General features: G+C 47.4%; 1 protein-coding gene across 5 annotated transcripts in view; it reads right to left on the bottom strand.

The window, feature by feature from the left end:
* ATP2B4 (ATPase plasma membrane Ca2+ transporting 4) overlaps positions 1–24,136 on the bottom strand; it is a 93,378-nt gene that overhangs the window by 33,615 nt on the left and 35,627 nt on the right. For all 5 annotated transcript variants that reach the window (XM_057730143.1, XM_057730145.1, XM_057730146.1 and 2 more), the window contains 6 exons: positions 16,975–17,637; positions 4,961–5,158; positions 3,714–3,971; positions 3,123–3,248; positions 2,554–2,679; positions 1,361–1,396 (listed from right to left, as the gene is read on the bottom strand). In XM_057730143.1, coding sequence (XP_057586126.1) covers positions 1,361–1,396; positions 2,554–2,679; positions 3,123–3,248; positions 3,714–3,971; positions 4,961–5,158; positions 16,975–17,167 — 937 coding nt within the window. In that variant the 5' untranslated portion in view covers positions 17,168–17,637. The remainder of the gene's footprint in view (positions 1–1,360; positions 1,397–2,553; positions 2,680–3,122; positions 3,249–3,713; positions 3,972–4,960; positions 5,159–16,974; positions 17,638–24,136) is intronic.

Raw genomic sequence — 24,136 nt, 5'->3', positions numbered from 1 at the left:
TTTTAGGACTTCCTCTTCAGTGGCAGCTTCCTGGCACTACCTCAGAGCTCCAAGCCAGGTTTATTCCAGCAAGATTAGTCACGCCACTAAGTGCTGCTACCAACAACCATGCTTCCTAGAATTCAGTGCTTAAAACAGTGAATCTTTACTGCAGAAAGGGGCTGACGGAGAAGGCCAGTAGATGTTCCTAGAGCATAAGGGTCCTAGTCAGCTCTTTAAAAGGTTCATCTCTCTCTCTCTCTCTCTCCATATATATATATATATATATACACACACATATAGATAGATAGATAGCTGGACTGTCATGGAAGAAACAGACCCCAAGCACAGGGTATTTTCCAGTTTCCTCTCATATTAGTTGAATGATAGGCGAAGGAAATCTCCTTTCTCCCCTGTCTGATGAAGGTAGGGAGGTACAGAGTGGAACCTAAGGGAAAAAGGGAAGAAGCTGGGGTGAGGGACTCCCTGAAATAAGAGAAAGCAGGGAAGAAGACAGACATATAAATCCACTTTGCTTTAAAAAGAAGAGTTAAAGAAACCTAAAATTAAAGAATTATTTTTGTGGAGCCCTGGTTCTCCGACGTGATGCCTTTATTTCTAAAAACTACTGTGATGTGGGTTACAAAAGGAAAAAACCTCTAGGAGGTATCTCAAGAGAGCAGTCCTTGCTGGTTGCCGGCACCCCTCCAACTTCACCACTGCAGAGCTCAACCCCTTTGGTTAGATGCCCTTCCTGAGATACTGTCTCTGCTGTCAGACTCACAAACAAGACAGAGACAGGATGTAAACACAGCCACCAAAAAAGCAACACATATCAGATTAGGAGGAAGAAAACAGACTGTGGAGAGAACAAAGAAAGAGGTGGGGAATGAAGTTATGGAGAAAGGGCTCTCTCCACCCCAAGAAGACTAGCTGAGAAGGAATCCAGATCAGAAGAGGACACCGATGAGAACGCCAACAAGAGGAGGGTGCAGGGACTGCCCATCCCAACTCCTTCCACCATAAGGACCCTGAAGTCTTCCAGCCCAGAAACTGATGACCCTTGTTGTTTAAATCTGGCCTACGGTCATAAAGCAAAGAATTCGGCATCCTGGGAAGAGCAGATCAATCTCACGGGCTCTCCAAGATTGACATGAGGTTCCTTGAACCAACAGCAGAGGGTGCTGTTGTCCCATCTTAGATTGGCTTTGAGAGCTTGAGGCCACCCCAAATCTCTGCACCTTCCTCAGGATAAGGCATCTGGGCCACAGCAGCAGATAACAGACTGATGGAGAGGAAAAGGGAGGAGGCAGATGGCCTGGAAAGGTTTGGTTTGAGTGTGGGCAGGGAGAGATGGTACATGAGTGGGTGGAAAGGTTACCTTTGTTGCGATTTTCAGGGACTCCTTGTTTTTTACCTGTTTGAACAAGAAAGAAAAAAATGGGGTGGAGACCCAAAGTGACTATTAAGAGATCAGATATCCAATCTGCTGGTCCTGCTCAGAGCCCAAAAGGGCCACAACAAAGGAGCTGAGTTTCAGGAAAGGGAATGTAAAGGAAGCTCACATCTGTTTACCTCCATTTTTATTAAGGGCTCTTGTGAATCCCTGGCATATGGACCGAGCCACTCATGCAGGTGAGTTCACACCCACTTCTGAGCTGCTTTCTCCTGGAGCACAGTTGCTGTTGGGAGGGTGCTCCTGGCCTGAGTCACACCACTTGGAGAAACAGGGTGGGGGTTAGGTAGCAAGAGGTTTGAACTGTTTCTGCCTGGCGGCAAAGGCCCTGCAAGGTGCCTCCACGTCAGTTCACTAGCACCAGGCAAGCCTCCTCATCCACGCGCAGGCAGCTGCAGAAATGCTGCAGAAATGAATCGTCTAGTTCCTGAGCGAATGTGTTTTGTTTCCTTCTCATTAACCACCCTTCCCTAAACAGCCCAAGATGGTCCTCCAGTCAACTGGTAGAAATCCTTCTCTCCTCCAAGGGAAGAAGGAATGCTTAGGGAAAGGTGCAGATTTGCTTTGGTATCATTTTTTGCCTTCTGTTTTTCCTTCTTTCAGGAACAAGGGAATGGGAAAGACAGGGCTAACTTTGGGGTAGACATTCCCTCTCTGCTCCCACTCTCCCGGCCGCGTCTCTCTTCCACTGACAGCCCATAGTTTCAGAAGGAATCCAGTTTCTTCTCCTGGACAGTCTGTCCTTAGCCTTGATGGTTCATATAATCCCCCATGTCTGAGGAGGAAAGTGGCAAGGGTTGGAGGACTGCAGAGGGCGTTTGGGGCTAGAGCACCCCGCTAGCTGATTTGGGGCAGGCTTTCTAACTCATCCTTTTACAATCCACCAATAGACACAGGAATCAGTGCAACCTGATGGAGAGCCTAGAGCCAGGATCTGGTTTTCATTAGAGCACTGTGGGGAGCCAGGAGTGATACCCTTAGCTCAACAAGGGGTTTGGATATATGTACTCATCATCTTACAAATTCTTCCAACCAGGTACTCCACCCAGATCTGCTCCCTTTCCTAGTCTGTCCACGGGGGCGGGAAGGAAAAGACTCGCATCCTGAAAGCCCTTTACCTTTCTTCTTCTTCTCTTCCTCTTCTCCCTCACTGGCCCCCAAGAGGGTAAAGATGATTCCAGTCTGAGAGTTGATACCCACAGCAGTCACTACCATTCGGCCAGAACCTTCCATGACATGGGTCCCTATATGAGAGAGAAGACAGGAGAAGGGCTGTTTATTTCATACCTGGCCATTCCTTGGTGTGAAACATAAACTTGGAAAAAAGCAATCCCTCTTCCATGGATAGTGATATATTCAGCAGATAGTAGGAAAAGATCAAGAGCAAGCAGACTGAGGGGTAAGGAGAACAATGTGTCTGACTGCTTTAGGATAAGGCTCCTTTCCCACCACCCATCACCAGCCAGCAGAGCCCTTCCAAGGCCCCTATAGCACCTGCTTCACAGACAATCTCTTTTAGGTTGCTCGATATCCTTGCATTCAACCCACTAATATGCTACTGCCCCAGTTGAACCTTGGGGCAGGAGATGGGGCAAGGCCAGAAGGGAGAGCAAGGTCTGGATATGGTGCCTGTGGCTGACTGTCTGGGGGGAGGTAGAATGGGAACTGGTGCAGCCAGAGGCCATACCTGAGAGCAACATGGGGTCTCTTTCCAGGGACTTCTTGACATGGTCTGATTCCCCAGTCAGAGAGCTCTCGTCAATCTTGAGATCATTGCCCTGGATCAGGATGCCATCTGCAGGCAGCAGGTCACCTAGTACACAGAGGTGAAGGGGCAACAGGGAAAGAGGGTAGGTAAGGACCAGCCAACCCCATCTCAGGGCTGCTCCCACGGGCCCCACCTATAGGGCCATGGCCCAGGGAGAGGCTGGAGAGCCTTTAAAAGACAACTTCAGCTCTGACAACCTGGGATAAGACTCTGTTCTGGTTCTTATAAATTCAGACAGTTACCGATCCCCAGCACCTTCCCATGGCCTGAATATTCTATGCTTTTAATCTAACATACACAGGGTACAGTCTGACAGTCTTTGGGAGTTTCAGTTACTGCTTTCTGTGAATTTCTTTTCCATAACCTCCTTAAACTCTAACCTAGAAGCTAACACAATTTGGGGTCTTATCTTTTTGGGTCCTCAGCAATTCCCAGCAGCCCCCTTATGCCAAAGGACCTAGCCCGCAAATAGGGAGGGTGGCAGAGGTACAAGAAACAGAGAACTCTCACCGTATTTGATTTGGGCAATGTCACCCACCACGATCTCAGCCACAGGGAGCTGGATGATGTGACCATTTCGGATAACGGAGAACTTCTGTTCCTTTTCAATGCGGTTCTGCAGTCCCCGAAATTGCTTCTCTTTGCTCCAATCATTGAAGGCAGTTACTAGCACCACTATGATCACTGAGAATAAGATGGCTGCCCCCTCAATCCAGCCAGCTTCTGCCTCCCCTTCATCTTCTGGGCTACTTACGGCTAGACCACACTCTAGCCCAGGGAAAGGAGAGAAAAGAAAGGTCACCTAGGGGCTTTTGTTGACATTAAAAATGGGGGTGGTGCTTCTGTAATCCCTCTGAATAGAAAGTCAGGGAAAGAATAACAGAAAAGAAAACTCTTAATAAAAGTTCTTAAAAAAAAAGAAAGAAAAGAAAAGAAAAAAGAAAACTCGTGGGTAGAATAGCTATCCACTGAGGATACTGGAGGACAGCCATCTCATTACCAATATAACTATTTATATTCAACCAAAGGAAGCAAATGACTAAAGAGCATGAAACATGTCAATACAAATTACAGGCAAGTCACATATAAAGAACTTATGAGGACCTCCCTGGTGGTGCAGAGGTTAAGAATCTGCCTGCCAATGCAGGGGACACAGGTTCGATCCCTGGTCCAGGAAGATCCCACATGCCAAGGAGCAACTAAGCCCATGCGCCACAACTACTGAGCCTGCGTGCTACGACTACTGGAGTCTGCAGCACCTAGAGCCAGTGCTCCACAACAAGAGAAGCCACTGCACTGAGAAGCCCATGCACCACAACGAAGGGTAGCCCTGGTTCACCACAACTAGAGAAAGCCCATGTGTGGCAACGAAGACCCAACGCAGCCAAAAAAAAAAAAAGAAAAAGAAAAGAACTTATGATCCAACGTGGTGGCTCCCATGGCTACTCCCATGATGTTCACACAACTGGGGGGATGGGGGGGCTTCGAGATGCAGGGCTTTGTTGGTTGGGTGATGCTAGAGGATTCAAGACATCCTGAATAAGGATTTGATGGGGGAAAGGGGGGAAAAAGGCCCTGGAATCAGGATGGGCTGGAAGAATAGCTTACTAGCTACTTGTTAGTTTCCTTTGGAGAACCCCTCTGGATAATAGGGGGACATTTTTAAGCTATAATCTGTCAACATGAGTACTAAGTGCTTTTGGTGGTGGTGGAAAGAACCCAGATCAGAGTCATGCTGGTCTGTTCAAGATACTCACGTTCATTTTCTTCCCCAGGGGGGCGATAGAAGGACAGGACCAGGGAGATGATGGCTGCAATCTCCAGGATGATGAGTGTGACATCTTGAAGGGCTTCCCACACTAATTCTAAGAAGGTCTTGGGCTTTTTGGGGGGAATCAAGTTCTGTCCAAACACTTGTTTACGTTTCTCCAGATCTGCAGGGTTCCCAGATAGGCCTGAAAAAAGAGATAGGCATGGAGTGAATGAATGAGAAAAAGGGGAAGAGATGAAGGACAGAAGAAGGCAGTTAAAAGATCCCTTTAAAAAAGATCCCTTGTTTCCTGATCTGCCCAAGTATGAGATCCAGTTAGGGTGACTAACCACCCCAGTTTGTTCCAGACTTAGGGGGTGTGATACTTTCAGTCTAAAAATGGGGGCGAACCAAGACAAGTTGGTCACAGGGGCCACTCACTCCTCTTGGTCTCCAGGGTAAGCTAAGCTAGGCTTAAAACTTTATCTCTTCCTCATGGAGTTTGCTTCAGGCTCCAGCTCTAAGAGCACAAACATGAAAATGTTTCCCGAGACTCACACAGAACTTTCCTCTCACGTTAACATGTGAACGCTGGTCATGATTTAAAAACAGAGCTGGCTTCCACCCACTGGCTCATACACAAAGGCCAGCAAGAATAAGGTCAAGGTCATGCTAGGAGGCTAGGAGACAGAGCCCAACCAGTTGTCCTGATTCCAAGTTCCAGTGGTTTCAGGAGATCAACAGAGTAGAGGCTTTGAGACTCCAACTTTGGGCATCCCCTTTTGGCACGCGGCTATCCTTTTCTGTCACACACAAAGGCACACACGCAAAGACACACACACATCACTAAGAGGTACTACTGTTCTACTAAGTACAACATACTTAGAGGTGCACTAGGTGCTAAAGAGAAGTACTACTTAGACAAAGTACTAAGAGAAGCACTATTATTCAGGTTGAATAAAAAGAGAACACTAGGACTTCCGAGGTGGCGCAGTGGTTGATAATCCACCTGCCAATGCAGGGGGCACAGGCTCGAGCCCTGCTCTGGGAAGATTCCACATGCCATGGAGCAACTAAGCCCGTGCGCCGCAACTATTGAGCCCGTGCTCTAGAGCCCGTGAGCCACAACTATTGAGCCCGTGTGCCACAACTATTGAAGCCCACGTGCCTAGAGCCCGTGCTCCACAACAAGAGAAGCCACTACAATGAGGAGCCCACACACCACAATGAAGAGTAGCCCCCGCTCGCAGGAACTAGAAAAAGCCCGTGTGCAGCAACGAAGACCCAACACAGCCAATAAATAAATAAAATAAATAAATTTAAAAAAAAAAGAACAATAAAGGTGAAGCCACTGAGTTAGACAGTACTCAGTCCTTGACGATCAACACGTTCCCCACTCACACATGTGCGCTTACAAACCTGTGTGAGCGCGCACACGTGGTCCAGGCATGCTCCCAGAGAGATGAAGAGTGAGGCGGGATTATTCCCAGTGTCTTTCTTCTATTTAGGCCCTTCTGCCGGGCCCCAGGGCGGGGGGGTTACACTTTAAGGGAAGGGGAGAATGCGTATAACTTTAATTAATGCCAGATGGCATTTATCAAGTTGTTTACACATCTTGATTAGCAAATTAGCCCTGGTTTTGGCACTGGATATTCTTGGCCATACTGTAGACTCCCCACAGGCAGGGTGAGGCAACTTTTGTCTTGAGAAAAGATCAGCAGCTGAGGAGGGTTAGAACGAGAGGGTGGGGACACTTACACAGCTCCACACGGAGGTGTAAGAAAAGCAGATGACTGGAAGCTGCAAGGAGAAAATGGGGATACTGATGCTAGAGGACTTCAAGCAAAGGGCTTCTCCACCTCCGCTTGAATAGGACCCAAGAGTGTTACTTTAAATCTCAAGGAGAAAGATTTGGGTTAAAACCAAGGAAGGCAGAAAGATTTTGAAAACGGGAAAATAGGTACCCTAGGGAGCATTGTTTGCAGGGTCCAGTTCACCCTAAAAACAAAAACCATCACAAGAGGCACTCGAAATCTCCCTGGGGAGCCTGCCTGGAGGTAAAGTGGGGGTGCGAACTGGCACCCACAATTGTGGAGTGGGGACTGCAGGCCACTTCCACTTGCTAGCGCTCGGGAGAGGGACACGCAACTGGCTGGGGAAGTGGCAGCTGATGCTTTCATCCAGGGCCTCCGGCCTCCTTGGACCCCAAAGCACCACCCTGGCTGGAGACCTGAGAGGCACAGCAGAGCTCTGCAGGGGAGCGGGTTTGGTGGGCTGCTTGCCAACTTGCTTCCACCACTCTGAGAAGTCAGTTCTCAGCAGGAAAGAAGAGCCAGGGCCTGGGAAAGGAGTGTTTCTGGGCAGGGCATCTTGATCCCGAGGCAGGCAGAGGCAGAGCTGACGGGGGACAGGGCCTTGCTGGTTCCTTCTCTCAGGGACCTGAGGTAGCAAGTCTTTGCCACCTTGGAAGTGCTATGCTGGTCGACCAGGCTTGCTTGAGGGAAATGAGAGTTCTGATAATTTGTTAATCTACCTAGGATGTTTCTCAAGAAAGTGGGATTCACAGTGTAAAGGGAGATGCTATTCCCTCCTTAACAAGGGTGATCACATGAGGGCAAATCAAGAGCTCAGATATTAGAGGTTATCACAAGGGACATTCCCATAGTCTAATGAAGGCCAAAACGACAACATCCACAATAGCAGTCTAGCTGAAAGTACTCCATCTGAGGTAGCCCTGCCTCTCTCTGTCCTCATATTAATGCCTTGTAATCTGCCTTATAATCCTCCTCACTCTCATCCACTATATCCATTTAGTCGGGAAATCTGTCAGTTCTACCTTCGAAATATATCCACGGCCCCCTCACTTCTCATTCCCACTGCTCCCGTCCTGGTCTAAGCCGCGGTCATCTCTTGCCTGGGCTACTGCGACTGTCTAACTGGCCTCCTGCTCCCACCCTTGCCTTTCTGTTCTCAGTCTCTTCTCTTTCCAGGATGATTTCTTTCAACCCAACCCATGACCCTCATCTACCCAGGATTCTCTGTTGCCTTTTACTTGGAGTGAATCTGGGTACAGAAGATCTTACGACGGCCTATAAGCCCCCTTTATGAGCCCCCAGCCTCCCATCCTTAACTCCTACCATTTTCCCCTTGTTCATTGAGATCCCCCAAAGCTAGCCTTCCTGCCATTCTCTGCGCGCACTAGACACACTTCCATCTCAAGGTCCCTGCACACGTTGTTTCCTTTCTCAGATTCCTCTTCGCGAGGTAGGGCTCATCCTTTCACCTCCTTCAGGTCTCGGTACAGATGCCACCTTCCCCGTGAGGCCCACCCTGGTCACTGTATTTAACAGGGACTCCTGTGCTGCAGCACGTTTGCTCCCCTTATCCTGCTCAACTGCTTCCCTCTACAGGTCTTCTCCCGGAATAGACTGTATGGTATATGTATCCCACATTTGTCTACCCCCTCCACAAGGGCAGGATTTTTGTCTTTGTTCCTTAGGTCTACAACAGTGCCTGGCACATAGTAAGCACACAAATTTGTTGAATGAACTGCATGAATGAGTAATAAATACGACTGTGGACATTTAAGTGATGACAATCGTGCCAGATGCTTCACCAGGCACATCTGTGTCGTCTCGCTGAAACACTGCAAAGCACTATGTGGTAGCTGCCATTAACCCCATTTCACATCTAAGCAAACTGTGGCCTGGAGAGGTTTTGTAACTACTAGGTAAGTACATGGCAGTCTACACCACTCCACAGGAAGCAGCCGGAGGCCAGCCTACACACAGAGGGGGCTGGCGTGTGGAGGCGGCTGCACTCAACGGAGGCTTCCTCCTGGGGTGACCAACTTGTCCCGGTGTGCCTAGGACTTTCCGGGTTTTAGCACTGAAGCTCCTGCCTCCTGGGACACCTGCTCAGCCCCAGGCAAACAGGGATGGTTGGTCACCCTTCTTCGTTTACCTCAGAGCAGGCCCACCTGGTGCTTTTCTAGGCACATCAGTCCTGTTCCCACTCTTTCGTTACGATTGGGGTGAATTAGTCCTATCTTTATCCTGATCCTGAGGGATGGGGATACCAGGTCTGTCAGAGTCCAATCTATGCATTTTGTATTCAATAAAAGGTTCGTTACTGGCCTTTTTTGGACCCCAAGCAAATGAAACAAGACAGGTTATGGAAGACGAAAACGGTCAGGCCTTGCTCTTACCTAGATGCTCTCCAAGTCACACATTTACTTTCCTTTTGCCATTTTCTCTCATCTACCTGCTCCCCCTTAAGTCACCCTAAGCTCTTACAATAGCTACCTTAGGAAGTCAAGTGGCTGCCCCAAGTTCCCAGCGTGCTCTGTGGCAGGGAGGGGCAGTTTGGGGCTGTCAGCGTCGTAGCCTTGGGAATCCTCTCTCTGACTTGTGGCATGGCACAGGAAAGCCATGTGGGGCTGGGAGCGCGGCCAATCCCCAATTTTGGGCTTTCCATTCCAATTCTTCCTGCCCCCGAGAGGCTCTCAGGCCTTGATCTCAGCAGCTGTGATTTCACATAAATACTTGTTCAGCCCAAGAGGGGGTTTTAGTCCCTCATCTCCACAGTCGCTTCTCAAATACACCGCTTCCCAAAGAAGGGAAGGAAGACGTGGCAGGGAGAGAATGCTGGAAACACTGGAGAAGGGTTTTCCCTAGAAATACATCAAGAAAATGAGAAGAAATCTTGTCCCCAAGAACATGAGGGAAAATCCCACCCAAATCAGGAGTACATCTCACCCTAAGAGTCAGATTTAACACATGAGCTGGGAGAGGGGACAAGAATGTCAGTCAGTGAAGTCATTGCCCCCACCCCAGGCTGGGGAATTACACAGCCCTTGTCCAGGCTGGCAGGAAGCGGAATAAGTGGCAGTGGAAAATCTGTGTCTGCTCCGAGCCTGTGCAGGGACCTAGGGCTTGGGAGGAGAAGTGGCAGCCCAGCCCTCAGTGGCCTGGCTCCAGCAGGGAAGGACTGGGGCCGGCTTCCCAAGGAGGCTGAGGACTGTCAGCAGTGGCACCCCTTATCAGAGCCAGCTCAGGCCCAGAAAGGGTGGGGCTAAGTTAGACAACATGAGGGACTTCCCGGCTGTCTGAGTTCTGATACCTTGCCAATGGGACAGCAGAATCTTCTCCTACGCAGATCAATCTCTTTGTTGATTTGAAGGCAATCTTATTTGGTATGTGAGAAGAACAGACATCAGAATACCTTTCAAGTCCTACCTTAAAAACCCTGGATTAGGGGGCAAAGGGGAAGAGTAGCTTAAAATCAACATAAGGACTGACAGGCTTCAGCCAGCACCTGCTGCTAACCCACTACTCCTCCTCTGAGGATTCGGAGCCGTTCCCCTGCTTCTGCATCTCTAGCTTAACACACCTGCACCTTGGAGATGTGCTCGGTACCTGCTGGCCTTCCAGCGCCTAGAGAGAAGGCAGTCTCCCTAAGGTCGCAGCAAGAGGATGACGGACTTAGAGAAGAATGCCCCTTTACTCACTCTCGATCCCAAAGCCCTGCCCTAGGTGGACAGCTTCCTTAGGGAATATCTCTCTGTACCTGGCCCTCTGCTGTATGCCTTTTCTAAACATGCCAACTCTGGCACAGGGAAGAGAAAGCTCCCCAGAGTGCCCTGCTCACCCTCTGCTTGGCCACCTTCTCCCACGCTGCACACACACACTCCCCTCTGGTGTCACACCCCACAGGGCTCACACCTCAGAGCTAAATAAAAAGAGCAAAAGCCCCACTTCCAAGGGTAGGCGCAAAATCTGCCTCAGCCAAGGAGGGAATGCTATCTTTCTTCCCACCCCTAGCTGATGGTTCAGTGCAAGGCAATAACAAGAAGGTTTAAAGCAAAGCAAAACTCGCCAGGGTTTCTGCTGAGCTGCCAAAGGAATGTGGCACAAAAGGTTCAAGGTCTGGTGGAAGAGGGGAAAGGGTGGGGGTGGGGCGTTCTCAGGTTCGGGAGACATAAGTGCTCTCCCTGCCTCCAGACTTCTCTGCCCCCTGCTTGGTAGCATTATGCCAGCTAAGCCAGAAGCCCAACTCTGGGCAAGGAGGAGCTGGACAGAAAAGAATTCACAGAGCCTGGGGTCGGCCTGGGAAAGGGCAGGCCCACAGCTGTCACACACGGTCGGCCTAATCCAGCCCTACGCATGTAACTCAAACCAGACAGGGAATTCCCAGGATGCAACGTGGAATTCCCTGCAGGGGGAGGAGGGACTAAGGGAGGGCGCTTTTTCTCTCCTGTCTTTCTCAATCATCTACCATCCCACTCTTGAGGCTGCTTTCCCCAGGTTTTGTGAAAACCTTTCCCACCCCTCTGCCAAGTACTAAACATTTCTTTTCTGAAGCTACTGGACTTGCCTCAGCTACTCACATCACAGTGTAGCTGCTCTCTGGCTGTTTGAGCTGGTCTGCCCACCTCTACCCCTTCTCCTCCCTCCAAGATATTCTTTTGGCATCAGTCTCTCTTATACCTTATACTTAATACATTTGCCCAAAGTGTGATGGACAGAGAGGATCACAGATGGTTAATCTCGGCAGTCATGCCCACGTGAATTGTTTTTAGGATAATTTATTTGGCATCTTCAAGGTGACGGCTATGGGGTAGAGGGCATGAGGAAAGAGAGGTAGCGTGGTTATACTTCTAACCTGAAACTGATGGACTCTTAAAAGTGAATTTTCTAAAATAGACCATAAAAGCCCTAAAGATTGGGAGGAAAATCTCAGAGAAGCCAGCTGCCCATCTTCTTCTCACATTCGTTCCATCCCATATCCAACTGCCTATTTCTTTACAATGCGCCCAGCATCAACATCCTCTAAAGCAGTGGTCTCTAAATGGGGGGCATGCATTCATCTGTTAGAGTGTGGGAAAAGTACTAGAATTTTTTATATTACTTTGTCCATTTCTATTTCTTGTGGATCCTAGTATGTAAATAATATTAGTGTTAGAAGTACTAACAGTAAGTAACAGCAGTACTGTAGGTGAACACTTCTTGGGGCTACGTGTGCAATTTTCTTCCAGACTGACAATGCTACTAGAAACTTCAATCTGCCACAGTGAGGAAGAGTCCAATCCCAGTATGTTCCAGCTTGTAGGGAAAATGAACCGTTCTTGGTAGAACATGCCACTGACCTCAAAAGGCATGGCAACAAGAACACACCTAAACCCCAGAGACCTTAAGGAGGCAGGAGATATTAACCTAAATCCTACAGTCAATGAATCAAAATCAAAGTTTGGGCTGTCTTAAAACAGATTCTTTCTCCTCCCCTGCTGTTTACTTCCCAAAGAATCTCAGCTCCCAAAACCTAGTAGCTGTTCAGTAATTACACGAGGCAAAGACGCTTGCATCTTATGCCAGGAACAATTTAGTAAGTGGTAGCAATTACCACAGAGCCTGGCCAGGGCAGAGCTTCCCTAGGTAATCACATGATAGAGGAGTCCTATCTGCAACTCCTAAGCCCCCTTTTCATCCCCTACAATCCCCTCAGCTTAGGTCCCTGTACTGTGTGCTCCCATAATACCATCATAGCACTATGACAATATTTCTGAAACTGCCTTAGTTTTAGAGTATCCTCTTATCGCCTGTAAGCTCTATGGAAGGAAGAACTGTCCCTGTCGTGTTCACCATTGTGTCTCCAGCACCTGCTGGATATTAACTATTTGTTTAATGTGGTTGAAAAGAAATTAGAAACCTTCTGTTTCCCAATGTCACACCCTCAACTCTGCAGCGGAGAAAAGAAATAGCAGGGTACAGAGGGTACGTGAAATAGCAATTCCCACCAACATTATTCTAGATCAAATTCAACATAAATAGTCTTTAGCTTTTTACAAGAGGCCCACAGGTAATGATTCATTTTTTAGTCAAGGGGCCCCTTCTCTGTCCTTTCTGGTCTGGGCCCAGACCTCCCCCCTAACTGTTGGCCTAGCTCCTCCTCAGAAAATATCATTCTTCCTCCTAAAAATGGGAACACAACTGAGGACTGATGTGGAGAAGTTCTATGGGGAAGAAGAATTCATACAACTTTCTATCTAGACCAAAGAATCTCTCATCTAGGATCCTCTCTTCTTCCTGCCCACAAAGGGAGACCGAGACTAAGGAAAATACCTCTTCTTTCTTCCCCTTAAGCCACAGCTAATTCGCATTCCAGATTCACAAAGATTTCTCTTGCTCTTGGAAGTCAGGAGATAGCACGGAAAACTGATCAGAAGATAAAAGGCTATCTTCTAGTGGGTATCATCCAAACCGTCCAGCTCTTTGGGGGTTGGAGAACTTGGTTGGGGCAGGGATGGAATGGGGAAAGAAGAGGCAATAGAAAGAGGGGGATAAAGAAATGGGAATGAGGCAAGAAGCAAGCAAACTAAGACAGATTCCACTGGTGCAAAATGCTCAGGTTTCCCCTACTGATAAACTTCAGGCAACACAACCACTACCCCAGGAACCAGAGCCTCACCTCTGCCTCTTTGCTTTTCTTTAACATGGCCATGAAGGCTGAACTCCCGAGCGGCTTAGGTGAAAGCGTGTGTCCTCTTTCCCGGCTCTCCCACCCCTCTTGTTTCCCTAACTTTCCTCCCCTTTTCTGCCCATACCCAGCCTCGTGTCTGCTCGTTGCTGAATGCGGGGGAGGCTGAGCACCTCCACGCCATCTTGAGTGTAACCAATGCTTGGCCACTGGGGCATCTCCTCTTGTTCCAACTAGCCACTGTACTCAAGGAACACAAGCCAAAATTAAATTCACATTAGCACTGGGTCACAGTTAGACATTTTATCAGGCACTGGAACACAAAACAAATTGTGAAATTATCTCTGCTTCTGAGATTCTCCGTGTTGCTGCTCTCGCTGAAGAGGCAGCATAGCATTCATGGACTGTGAATCAGAAAACATGAATTATTCCATTGAGTTCTACCCTGTGGTAAGACTTTAGGCGAGTCATTTAAACCTTTCGGTCTGTTAAGAGCAAAGGCGCCAGAGAGAGAGAGAATAACAAAACCATGTTAGTGTTAGAAATGTTATAAACTCCAAGTTCCATAAGTCCCCTTAGTAGCCATGGTTTAAAACAATCCACCAATCTGTACTAAAGATACTATCAATCCAACAGAAAATAAAGAGGAAGAGTCATATTCTAGGAACCAATCTCCGTCATCTTACTTCACCTTGGTTTCCAATCAGTGGAATTTAAGCACCGGGAAAATTTCTTTATTCTTATTATTAGCCTGCAGGAGCCTCCCACAGGTGACAAAGCTATGCTAGGTTGTCAGGCACCTCAGTGCGGTCTTCTGTGAACAGGCTGGCTTTTTATGGCACCTGGATATTGATGTTCTTTTCTCAGCCTGTCCAACCAAGCCACTCAGCACCACCCCTGTCTGGGGAGAGACTCCTGTGACATAGCTCTTCTGTGTCTCCTTTTCCTATCCCTTTACTTTTCTCACATATAAGGGGGTCATTGTTGGCACTGGGGGCTAAAAATTACTCATGGAAAAGTTGCTTTCTGACACCCTGCCTCCCCAGCTCCAGGACCAGCCCTATGGCAAGTCGTAATATTGAAATAAATCAGGATACATATTTGTGATCTAAGGAAGCAGAAGAATGGCAGTGGACAACTGTGCTAATGGTAGGGGTGCTAGGATACAGGCATGGCCAGGGTCTGTAGCAACAGAGGCACCTGACATTAGAAGGGCAACTTTCAACTACAGGTCTGAAACCAGGGCTGGGAAAGAAGCTAAGCATTTAATATGTGATGTTGAGATTAAAGTAGAATATATATGTTGGCCTTTGGGAATGGAAGCTCTCTGGGAATCAGGAAGTAAACAATAGCAGCTAGGAGAAAGAGTCTGGCAATCAGGAGGAAAGTCTGGACCCCGCTCTTAGGAGTTTCTCAGGTTCCAGCTTATCTGGACTTCTGAGTTTCACTCTGTGAGAGAAACAGCTGACCCACGGGATAAGAACAGTACAGGAAGAGGAAAGAACAGTACAGGAAGAGGAAAAGAAAGATCCTGCTTAAATTCTGATGAGTGTTTCAATAGTATTGTATTATCTCAGTGAAAACATAATAGGAATAGCCACTCTTTAAGGTCAATACTATTGTGAAATGGCAGAATAAAGAAACCTAGCTGACAAGAAACAGGTATTATCCAAAGGACAGTCGTTAGATACTAAACAGAAGGCAAAGACTGAGCCACATGAAAGCAACTAAGCACTGGCATCTTAACCAGGCTCTTTTTGATATCAAGAGGTGAATGGAGAAAATGGACAGTGGTTGCACGTAGACTGCAGCAGCCTTTCCAGATGTAATAACACATTGCACTCCATAGGCACTCATATTCTGGCAAATATCTTCAGACACGTGGACTCCATTTTAATGTGAGACAACTAATTTATTGAACACTCATTATAGGCATAAGCACTGTACATACATTACATTATTTAATTCCAATAACTCTACAGGCTAGGTACTAACATCACTCTCAAAGAAGAAGATGATGTTTACGTAGGGAGACTGAATAAACTCTTCAATGCTATTCAGCTAATAAATGGTAGAGCTAGTATTTGAACTCAAAGCCTATGAGATAAGAAACTGACTTCTAGAAGTACAGAGAACGTGTAGGGCAGTTCTCTCTGATTGCAAAGAAAGTAAGACATGGGCAATATACAGATATCTAGATAAAAATCTCTCCCTTTTTTTAATCCTAAAGAGTCTGGAGTCCAAGTCACTAAATCACAACATTAGCTAGAGGTCAAAACTTCTTAGAATTGGCAAGAAATATGATGTAGCCTACAATGAACAGTCAGAAATCATATACATCAAGAGGCTGAAGGCATCTAAAGGACAAGATCTTTGTTCTATCTCAAGCTACTCAACCACAGCCTGCCTGACTGATAGGACCAAGCAAAGATCTGTAACAGAGATGCTGAAACTAGGCAAAAAGGAGCAAATAAGGACTTCCCTGGTGGTGCAGTGGTTAAGAATCCGCCTGCCAAAGCAGGGGACATGGGCTGGATCCCTGGTCCGGGAAGATCCTACATGCCACAGAACAACTAAGCCTGTGTGCCACAACTACTGAGCCAGCACTCTACAGCCTGCAAGCCACAACTACTGTGCCCGTGTGCCACAACTACTGAAACCTGCACACCTACAGCCTGTGCTCCACAACAAGAGAAGCCATTGCACTGAGAAGCCGCGCACCTCGATGAAGAGTAGCCCCCACTCGCCGCAACTAGAGAAAGCCTGCACGCAGAAATGAAGACCCAACGTAGCCAATAAATAAATAAATAAATATTTTTAAAAAGGAGCAAATAAGAGTCCTTTGGTACTCTCTCCATTTCATTGAGGCAAAATTACCATGCCTCACTGGGCAACTGGGCTGAGCCAGGTAAGCATTAAGCTGGACTTTTCATTCTCTTTTAAGAATAGATTTAGAATAAGTATACTAAAAGTGCCAAGCAGGATTGAAAAAGTCATCTTTAATTCCTTGAAAGAAAACAGAGTGAGTAATCCAAAGATATGGTGGGTACAACTCTTTATGTTATGACTTACCATCCCATTTCTAACTATGTACCAGAGAGAAGTGCTACATTGGGTAGATGGACTCACCCCCTTTTCTTTCTATTACACTGTAAGATCAGTGTGGGGAAGAATTATATCTTCAACCATTTGCAATCAAGGACTGATACAGAATAAGGGACTGGGTTATTTACTGATAAAAGCACCTCTAACATAAACATTTATAAAACAGAGAGATTTTTCCCTTCCGTACATTGATACAGAAAAAGGAGGAAAGAACGATCTTCAGAGACTATCACAGTCACTAAACATCATCTCTGGGAAAGAAATGATGTTTCTCTCCACAGCCTCACCTCTTTTCAGTGCTTCAGACACTATACTTTACCCACCAGACACAGATATACCAGCAAGGTCTCCAGAAATACTCCTTCTCTAGAAGCTAGGAGAACAATATATTTTAACACTAGCCACCTTCCTCCAATTCCCCACCCCTGGTATGGACTTTACCTTCCACAGGGTTGGTTTTCAGCCTACTGCAGAGATTCATTACTCCTCCATAGTGGACATTGATCTGGTTTATTGCATCAGCTGAACGCAGCTCCATGAGCTTCCTCAGGTCCATTACTGTGCAGCCAAATTCCCCTTCATGGCTCTCAGTTATTGAGTTGGCCGGCAAGGTGTGTTCTGTTGGGTTCGTCATTTTGCCTGCTGTTACCAAGCCCCTCAACCAGAGAAAATGTGAAATCTCACTTCCACTGATCAGGATCTCTTGCCTCTCCGCCTCACTTCTTCTTTCTTCTTGCTTCTCTGGGAGCCCAGATGGGAAATAGATTGACTATGTCTTGTGCAATAAGCTTCAGAGTAGCAGCCTGTAGCCCAGACCCTTTTTTGTGTATGAAGCTTGGCAGCTAGAAGAGGAAGAGGATGGGGGAACTGAGTGGAAGCCGGACCACGTGTCACGATGATTGGTGTCCCCAGGTGGTGATGGAAGTGGTTGTCCAGGGTATGTAGGTTCCTAGCTTAGACCAACTTGCCCAGCTGGAGGTGTAAACAGGATGTGCATGTTACCATGGAGGCAACCTTAGCAACAACCAGCAACTGCAGTGGTAGAGAGGCAGCAGGAGGAGAAGGAAGAGGAGGGCTCCCTGGATACCGATGACAACTGGATCTCTGGAATAAAGATTCAAAGGTAGACAAAAAGAAACAATTAGAGCAGCAGGGGATCCAACACCTGCAAGGGCAAGAGGTACTCATTCTAGCACAGGGTTTAGGTGACGGTTGATGTCTGAGCTGAACTGATAACTGAGGCCTGAGCCGAGTGAACTGACTGAGGAGTGGCCCCTTCTTCTCTGGGAGGCCCCAGCAGCCTGTAAACTCCAGTAATTTCAGATATACCTCAGTCTTCATATGTCACCTCTTCCAAAGCAAGTAACACAAATCCTACAACTTCAGAAACTTGGAAATAAAAAGTTATGACCTCTAATGTTTCTAATGCTGTCCCTGTTTGTCTGTTTGAGAGACCCGATACAAAATCTTTCAGTCTGACCTTAACCTCTAAGAGGTGAGAAGACGTCAGAAAAGGAGTCCAGACCAGAGTGACCTGGAGGGTGGCCTGCCACCCTCCCCCATACCCTTCACCCTCCCCTAATCCTAACACACACACTTACAAACCAGGAGGACAACCTGGTAGGAGATGCCCAAATCCTCTGCAGCCCCTCAGAATACTTGGCCTGACGTTGTATAGAAATTCTGCAGCCTGCCGCGGTTGTCAGTAGATCAAGTACTAAGTTCAGATCTTGGAGCTAAGCCCCATCCCCCTCCAAAAAGCTTTTGGGGGGAAAGAGTGAGTAAAATGTTCTGCCAGTGGGGGATATAGGGTGGGACCTTTTCACATAAAGGGGACAGAAGGACCTCTCAGAAGGAACGATAGTGAGTCTGAAGGCTGTGAGTGTTCAAGTTTCTCTGGGGTGGCAGGAATATGACAGCTATCGATTCAGATATGGCCTTGGGCCACAATAAGGTCAGTAGGGGAGCAAAGTCAGTCTGCATGTGAGTGACACCAGGGGGCCTCAGATCAGTGTCTCTCCCCTCAGGAAGGCATGCATTACCTCTTACACGTGCTGACTAGGGAGAGAGGGGCAGGAGGATGTATAGATGAGAACAAGGAGGATGAAGGTGAGAAGGTTTATCCTGAGCCCTGTTCTCAGCTTCACAGAGGGGCAGCTGCATGTGATGCAGGAGGAGTGCCACATATCAGCTATTTAAATGTAAAGGGGCAGGGCTTCCCAGGTGGCACAGGAGTTAAGAATCCGCCTGCCAATGCAGTGGACACGGGTTCCAATCCTGGGCTGGGAAGACCCCATATGCCGCGGAGCAACAAAGCCCATGCACCACAGCTACTGAGCCTGTGCTCTAGAGCCCGTGAGCCACAACTACTGAGGCCTGTGCTCGCCTAGAGCCCGTGCTCTGCAACAAGAGAAGCCACTGCAGTGAGAAGCCTGCGCACCTCAATGAAGAGTAGCCTCCATTTGCTGCAACTAGAGAAAGCCTGCGCAGCAACGAAGACCCAATGTAGTAAATAAATAAATAAAATTAATAAAAATGAAAAAAAAATTTTTAATTGCAAAAAAAAAAAAAAAAAGTAAAGGGGCAGCACCTGAACATTGCACCTGAACACTTAACCAGCACCTGAACATAGTACCTGAACACTGGGGACCCAGCCCTTGTCAGCCCCTCTCTAATAAATAGATGACATCCTTGCTTCTAGAAGGTGAACAAAGAAATACAAGGACCATCAAATAAGGACATGACTCTTTTATCAATTACTTTTCCAAAAATCACATGCGGCCAAAGTTCCTGCTAATTCTAATCAATCCTGTTCTTGTCAGGTTCCACTGGGAGTGGAACCCTCCCTCTCCCAGTATGCCCTCTGTCTCCTTCTACCATAAATTTTTAGAGCTACTCTGACTTACGAAGGGTTATGCAAGCAGGGTTTTGTTTTGTTGTTGTTGCTACTGTTTTTTAAACATCATACTCCCTCTTTTTAGATATCATCAGAGAATCCTGGGGAAGAAGGAGGTCTGGAGAGAACCAGAGGCAGTGTGTCAAACTCCCCTCAATTATACTGGCATAGGGATAAGGCAGTACCAGACTTTTGTCTCCAATTCAGCTTCTTCTCCAAGCCTGGAAGCAGTGGGAAGGGCTTTAGCGCCAAGAAGCCCATTTGACCCTTAAGTAGAACTCCTTAACCTTTCAAGAGGATGTTGAAGACAGTGCTGATCAAGAGCTTAACTGGAAATCATAAGATTTTACTTTTTTAATCTCTACCCACTGCCATGTGTGTTCCATGAAGGTAGAGATTTTTCACATGTCTTGTTCACTGCTTTCTCCCCAGTGCCTAGATGAATACCTAAATAGAACAGGCATTCAGCTAATTTTTTTGGTTGAATAACAAGTAGTAGATTCAGAACCAGATTTACAATCATCCCAGACATCCCTTGGGCAAGTCACTTGGCCTTCTTAGTGCTCAGTTTTCTTAGGGCTCAGCTCCTCCCATCTTTATCTGGGGGAAGAATCAGCCCTACCCTTTCACACCATCCTAAGAAAGTGATAAAGGAATGGGATTATAAAGAGAAATAGTGCTTGAAAATCTTAGATGAAGGATGACCAGTGTCCAGTATAGGACACTCAAGTGATGAGAAAAAGCTTAATTTGATCTTAATGAACTTTTGTTATCTAGCCCTTTAAGCAGAAGAGGCATTATCTCCATGTGTCCCTCCATCTTTCCTTGCCAGGGGGAATTCCCATACCCCCAAAAGAATGGAAAATTCCAAGGCAACTTCAATAGCAGTAACCATTAGCTAGGCTATAACCATTAGCAATTACTACTAGGCAATGACGCTTTGGATCTCTAGAGAAGCAGGGGCAGTCTTAAGAGATCAAACAGGAGAGATTCTTCCACTCACATGGACAACCAATAAGAAAAGGTCACTTAAGATTAGAACACATGGGACAAGTGGAAAAGAATGAGGTGTGTCTGCTTCAGGTTGCTCTAGAGACACATACATAGGTCAAGCACTAAGCTGCTAGCACAAAGTCAAAGGGACAGTGCCCATTTGGGACCCCTTCTTAAGCTGGGCTCTCTGTGAAAGTTCTTCCGGAATTCAGAGGCATAGCAGATGCCAATATTTCTCTCTGAGCTCTTAGAGCAACAAATGCTGAGCTTGCCTAGCCCCTAACCTTATTAGGCAACTGGCAAAGAATACTCTGTAAGTGCTCACACCGCCTCAGCCTCAGGCGCAAAGCTCAGATGCCTAGGAGGTAACACCTCTTGTCAGGTCAGGATTACTCATTCAGCTCAAGGCCTTCTGGGTAAGGTATGTTCTCACTCCCCGTTTCTAGCATTTTGCCAGCCTAATGATGATGAGGTGGAGGGGGAACTCTCATCCCTTCCTGCAGGGGCAAGAAATCGTACTACTTACATGATCATTAAATCATTTTAATTCTTTTCCTCCTAAAGGTCTGTAACATCTGTTCTACAACTTGTAGTGACACATGAAAGGATCATCATATCAATTTTAGGTAAGACAGCTGTGACTCTCACCTTACAGATGAAGACACTGAGGTCCAAAGACATAAAAAGTGATTGCTCTTTGGCAAGTCAGTGGCCTGTGACTGCCTGATCCTCTTTTTCTTACACATTATTCCTTCCTTCAAGTCTGGACCTCCTCATTTTCTGACAAATATCTAATAAGTCCTTTAAGAAGGAGGCATCTCTGGGGTACAGAGAATACTCATTACCACTTAGAGGAAATGCTGACTCTTACACTTGGCTCTTTCTTTTTCAGAATCAACTACATCACATCCCAGGCAATGAGGGTGAAATAGACCCTCTCCCGTTCCTACACATACCTAAGAAGCAGACCACCCTACACATCCTGATAACTCAGTCTGCAGCTAAGCTCCCTAGCAAGTTCCAAAGAGAGGAACTGCCAGAGACAGAAACCTCATGTCTTAAGCCACCAAACCATAAACAATAGTCAGACACTGTTTCCTCCAATTTTGTCAAGAAATCCCTTACTCTTAGAAACTTTCCTGGGGTGCATTCCCAGACTCTGAGGAAAAAGGGTAACTCCCTACGTAGGGGATAGAGTTGGGTATTTTGAGGATCTGAAAGAAACCTACCCCCTGAATCTCCCCCGCCAAAACCTCCTAATGAATCTGGCGTGATGCATGGGAAATGAAGTATGAATGGAAACCAGAGAAAGGAAATAGGAGGGGCCAGGGGCCTAGGACTTCATGCTGCTGCAGCACTGCAGCCAGACCTGCCTGGAATAATAAGTGGTCATGCTTAACTCTGGCCTCCGGGCTGCAGGCAGGGACTGCTCAGTGGAGCGGACTCTCGTGCCCGGCCCTCTTCACTGGGCTGGGAGCCTCTGCTCGGAAGTGAGTTGGTAGCACTTGGAGATTCTCTGGTTGGAGCGTCCGTGCCATGCAGGATATGAGAGTAAAGAAGGGAAGACCTAGCGCGGGTGGGGAGGGGGGTGGCACAGGACCTTAGAATGCACCAGACTGAAATATGAAACCTGCTTCAAGCCCACCCTTCCCCATTGAGAGAGAAATCATATACGTAAACACACACACACACACGCACACGTGTGTATTATACAAGCATCAGCCTAGCATAGTAGTTATTATCATTATTTCACATACTGTTTCACTGAATCTTCACTGACGGCCCTGTAAGGAAGAAATCCCATTTTATAGTGGGGAAATATAGATGCAGAGAACCAAGATGTCTGTCCTAGTCTGAATCCAAAGCCACCCTGCCTTAAGTACAAGGACAATCCTATAAGGAAAATGGAAGCAAAGCTACAGCTTTACTTCCTAAAGCTTGATCAGAAGGCCCATACAATCCTATCTATCTGTCCCTGGCCCACAACCCCTAAAGGCTCTACAACATGTCAGGGAAGCACCTCCCTACCTCTTTGAGCTTCCTGAGCAGGTGTAGGGGGAAAGCCACAGCTTATGAGGGGCAGACACTCTTACTCCATCCCCTCCCCCCCGCACATATGTATCCCCCCAGCCAGAATGCCCTTGGCCCTGGACTGGCATGATTCTAAGTCTATCCAGTTCCCACCTAGAGATCGAAGGAGTGGGGCTGAGGGCTCCCTCCACTCCATCATCTCACACCCAGAACCGTGCAGCCCACAGGGACTGGGGAGAGGCACAGAGAGCCCCTGCTCTTGATTCTCTCCCTCATTTCTCCAGCAGGGGCAGGTCCTCTGCCATTACCTATGGTGTCTTAAGCTTCACTCCCTTTCTTGGTACTGCCATACCTCTAAGAGGGCCTTTCAAGAAAGCTGGCAAGCCCCTGAACATAGCAGGCTGCCTAGCATGAAACATCCCTGGCCGGCCCTTCTCTCTGAAGCTCTAAACTCCATATAGAGGCTGCTCAGCTCCCTCCTCATTACAGGCCCCTTATTCCCATGACCCGCCACTTGGGTCTAGCAGCCATCCTCATCGTGGTCCCAGGTTCTCTTTCCCTTCTCATGCCCGTCCTGCCCTAATTGCTCCTCTAATGCCTGCTGACTTGCAGAGCAGACCTGCATACATACCCTCCCCTTCAGTCTACTGAGGCCCTTTGGAGGCATATGGGAGGAAGGTCAGAGGCAGAGGATGTTGGCTAAAGTTCAGGTAGTGGGCGGCACCACCTGTCATTGTCAGCAACAGCCATGCCGGTGCCAAGTGAGGGCTGAGGCACCAAAACCACGCCTCTGTACTGACCACAGCATGGCACACTGTAGCCTGCAGTTCTGGCCCTGGTGCTGGAAGCTGATGCTAATCCTCAACTAGCCCCTAGGACTCGAGTTCTGGTGAGTACTCTCTCCTTAAAGAGAAAGCATCACTTGTTGGTTAGGTGGTGGTATATACATGAGGCTCCCTTGCTTACCTTCCCCATCCCCAAGTCTACTACCCTGAGAGTGCCTTCTTCAGTTCAGCAGCAGAAATGCAGTACTAGAGTCATCTTCTGGAGAAAATGTCTTGCCCTCAACCCCTGGATCTCAGGGATCCAGAATTTTCCCCTCCTCCTTGGAGCCACCCTGTACTTGACCCGACTAAGTCTATACATACCTTGGAAGCAGTCACCCACTGAGCACCTCTCCTAAAGAAATTCTCACACAGGGTCAGAGAGGGGCACGTGCAAGCATGTTCACTGGGACATTATTTGTGGTGATGGAGTTGAAGACAACCTGGGATCCCCTCTCCCAGTGATGGACAGGTAACATAGGTGAGCTAGATAACAGGGGATACTATGCAACAGTTAGAAGCCCAGATCAAATGTACACACAACCATATTGCTGATCTTAAAAACAGGGCTTTGTGGAGGTAAAAAAGGCGCTTTAACAAAAATTAAAAACACATGCGTCTAAAGCTAAACTATACATTTTAGGAAATGTATTTAGACAAAAAGATACATAGTATCACATTAGAATGCCACTGAGCACAGGAAGGGCCTTGCCTGGACCAACGATAATACTGGGCTATGAATCCACAGGATGATGGACTCAATAGTCTGCACCTGAGGTGTGACAAAAATAAAACATACTATGATGCTGAAGCCTTTCAGACCTGGAGGGGCTGTACTGTCTACGACAATGAGGACAAA

The sequence above is a fragment of the Hippopotamus amphibius genome, chromosome 3 (genome assembly GCF_030028045.1).
Source record: "Hippopotamus amphibius kiboko isolate mHipAmp2 chromosome 3, mHipAmp2.hap2, whole genome shotgun sequence".
Taxonomy (NCBI): Eukaryota; Metazoa; Chordata; class Mammalia; order Artiodactyla; family Hippopotamidae; genus Hippopotamus; species Hippopotamus amphibius.
The sequence above is the reverse complement of the archived record's forward strand: the minus strand, read 5'-3'. Positions and strand labels throughout refer to the sequence as shown.